Source organism: Akebia trifoliata, chromosome 2 (genome assembly GCF_017979445.1).
Source record: "Akebia trifoliata isolate Shusen 1 chromosome 2, ASM1797944v1, whole genome shotgun sequence".
Classification (NCBI taxonomy): domain Eukaryota; kingdom Viridiplantae; phylum Streptophyta; class Magnoliopsida; order Ranunculales; family Lardizabalaceae; genus Akebia; species Akebia trifoliata.
Window position 1 is genome coordinate 11,856,536 of NC_141376.1, and position 3,223 is coordinate 11,859,758.

The following is a 3,223-nucleotide window of genomic DNA, read 5'->3' on the forward strand; positions in this document are numbered from 1 at the left end:
CGCCAATCACTCTAATAGTCCAATACATACAGCACAAGAGTGGGGATCCTGTACTTGCAGTAGTTGGGTAATTACCCAATTCCAGCACTCCGGACCCACTTATTTTCCCTCTTTTTTTTTTTTTCTTTTTTTCTTGGGGCATTTGATTTGTATGGAACCCATGATGCAAAAGGGTCAATCTAATGGTTATATATTAACAATCAGACTGATTTTTTTGTTTGTTTATACGTATGGATCAAAAATGATGATCAATGGGCCCACAGATGAAAAATGATCACAAATGAAAATTTGAAGATTTTGATTCTAACATCCAAAGAGCTGGCAATAAATGCAAAAAATTAACTACAAAAAAGAAAGAAAGTGAGAAAGAGTTTGAAAAGAATATGAACTCAACCTTTTATTTAATAAAATAGAAAATAAAGAAAAAAACAAAAAAGAAAACTGAGAATCTCACAAAGGCATTAGAAGCAAGATAGTGAAGAAGAGAAAAAAACAAGACAAATCCCGGTTTTCTGGCGTTGTATCAGGGCTGTTTGGTTATTCAGTTTAGTTAGAGAAGTACAAGGAAGACCAAACTCTTTTGATGAATTATCTCTTACACAACATTATCCTCCTTGTATCATAGCCAAACCATGTAAAGCCACAAAAGAAACAAACAACATTTACAAGAAGAGATTGTAATATATAGAACCAAAACTTCCTTCCATGATAATCATGTCTTTATAGATGTATAATCATTCCGAATCAAAAGAAACAAAAATAGAAACTATATTTACATATAATTAAGAAATAAAGTGTTTGTAACTTTGCAGACATTAATTCTTTTGTTCTTTATGCATGATTTCCTAATCTGAAGAACAAATCCATGAATCCACCATACCTTCACCCCTCGATGAAACATTCTCCGGTCCCTTCTCAGCATTGAAATCCGATGATGGACCCGTATAATTCATTTTGCAGCTATTGACTCTCTGTGAATTATCTGAATTCCCATTGAAAGATCTCAATTGAATCCGATTCCCATCGTTTGATCCTACTCCGTCGGCCCAATTGGAAGAATTATTCTCATTCAATGGCATTGGGTCTAATCGATCCGATGTAACGAGATTGGGTAGCCCACCAAGATGTGTTCTAACGTTGCCATGATTCAAACCAAATTCATCCAACACCCCAATTTTAAGATGTGCATCTATTGATGGAATTGCTGCTGCTGATGATGATGATCCTTGAGATTTTGAGTTGAAGATTGCTACATTGGATAATGGGTACCCAACACTAGTAATATTATTAGTATTAGTAGAAGTAGTAGTAGTAGTAGTGGTAGTAGTAGGATGAGGAGGAGAAGATTGTAATAAAGATTGGAATGAGAGAATTGGATTTTGGAGGTTTAGTGGATTTTGAGATTGTTTAGGGAGGCCTAATTCAGAAAATAATTGATAATTACTATTATTATTATGAGGAGTAGTAGGGTTAGTAGTATTAATAGTAGAAGATGAAAATGAAGGAGAAGAAGATGATGATCCAAATGTGGATGATTGAACATGAAGCTTTTGAGCAAAAGGTCGAAGAAGGAAAGGCGGCGGTGCCGCCTCTAAATTGGCTGATCTCATGGTGGTGGAAGCATTGTTAAATAGATCGAATCGGGTTCGAGGGAAGGGAGATGCAGAGAAAGGTGGTGCAGGGATCCCTGTGAATTCTTGCACCATGGCTCGAAAATTTGACGTGTCGGTGGTGAGTACGGTTGTTGGTGCACGCCTAGAAGCTCTGGATCGTTTCTTGGAGTTACGGACTACGTTGGTTTGATGATCAGATGGAACTGATGATGATGGTCTTAGAGAAGATGGGTTTGGGTTTGGGTTTGCAAGATGGATCCGTGTGGAATCTTGGGAAGCCGAAATAGATTGGGTTGTTGAAGATGAGGCCATTAGAGAAGTGATGTCGGTGCAATTGGGTTCAGATCTTAGGGTTCTAGGCCAGATTAGGTTTTGATTTAGAATGGAATTTGGGTTTGGTGGAGGAGGTGTAGCTTGATGAGAGAAGGGATGATGATCAAGATAGTTGGATAGAGGATCGAATAGGGTTGATTGGTGGGTTTGGTTGTGAGGGTGGTGGTGGTGGTGGTGATGAGGTTGTGGTGGTTGTTGGTTAGAGATTGATCCGACGACATGGGTAGAAGAATTGAGGAAAGCTGAGAAAGAATCAGACCTTGAGTCGTACTCTTCATCACCACCACTTGATGATTGCATACTACCACTGTTTCCTGAATCCATGGCTCTAATGAACAGAGAGAAAGAGAGATTTGCTAAATCTTTCAATAAAGAAGACCCCTGCAAAAGAACCCAAGTATTAAATGGAGAGAGAAAGATCTTCTAGAAGAGCTTACATACCCATAGTCTTTAAAGATCTGATCTTGATCAACTTGTCTCTTTGAACAAAATGATGTGTGAAAAGAGAGAGAACTTGTCTGTTGTTACTAAATGATGTGTAAAGAGAGAGAGAGAAAAGTAAATACAGATCTCGACCTTTGATGGGTAGAGAGGAAGAAGAGAGATGGAGTAGAAGAGAGAACGAGAGAAGCTTTTTTCTATTTATTCCTCCTTTATTTTTCTATGTAGGAGTTGGGTTGTTGAACTAGGGTTTGTAAGAAAAGAGAGAGAAAAAAGAGAGATGAAAGGGGAGGCGAGGTTCTTTAACCTTTCTTCTCCAAAACTCTAAAAGAGAGGCGGCTTCTGCTCACGTTTCCACTTAAAAGATCCTCTAAAGATTACAGTGTGGGGTCGCCCTAAGAGAGAGAAAGAGTGATAGATAGAACCGCTGATGGGTTACAACCAGTCACACAGAGAAAGAGAGAGAGAATTTGTGGCTTTAATATGAAGGGTGTGAAACGAAGGAAGGATAATATTAGGTTATTTGGTTAAAGAAGGTAAAACCAGTAAAATTTAAAAAGGAAGATAGTTGTTGAAACTTCAGAGCTCAAATACATTAAAGAGAAGAGAAGAAGAGCCACAACCACAAGCCTACAAGTCCACCACAACACCCTCCAACAACTACTGTTCAAGACCCACTCTTACACGTACACATGGAATAAAAAAAGCTTCAAAGATCTACGACTACTTCAAAAATCGAAGCAACCACCCATATTCACGACACGTGTGCTTTAAATACCTCAACCAAACCCTGATTTTGTGTGTATGTACACGTGTTACATCTTTAGATGGCCTGA

General features: G+C 38.3%; 1 protein-coding gene across 1 annotated transcript; it reads right to left on the minus strand.

The window, feature by feature from the left end:
• Positions 1-675: 675 nt before the first annotated feature.
• On the minus strand, positions 676-3,018 carry LOC147409575 (uncharacterized). The gene is made up of 2 exons (XM_086430297.1): positions 2,695-3,018; positions 676-2,327 (listed from the first exon to the last, which is right to left on the minus strand). The coding sequence occupies exon 2, from the start codon at positions 2,268-2,270 to the stop codon at positions 846-848; it is 1,425 nt and encodes a 474-aa protein (XP_086286423.1). The 5' UTR covers positions 2,271-2,327; positions 2,695-3,018; the 3' UTR covers positions 676-845.
• Positions 3,019-3,223: the final 205 nt, after the last annotated feature.

Bases quoted from the DNA above. Each gene is read 5' to 3' on its own strand.
- LOC147409575 (XM_086430297.1), bottom strand. From the start codon at position 2,270: ATGGATTCAGGAAACAGTGGTAGTATGCAATCATCAAGTGGTGGTGAT.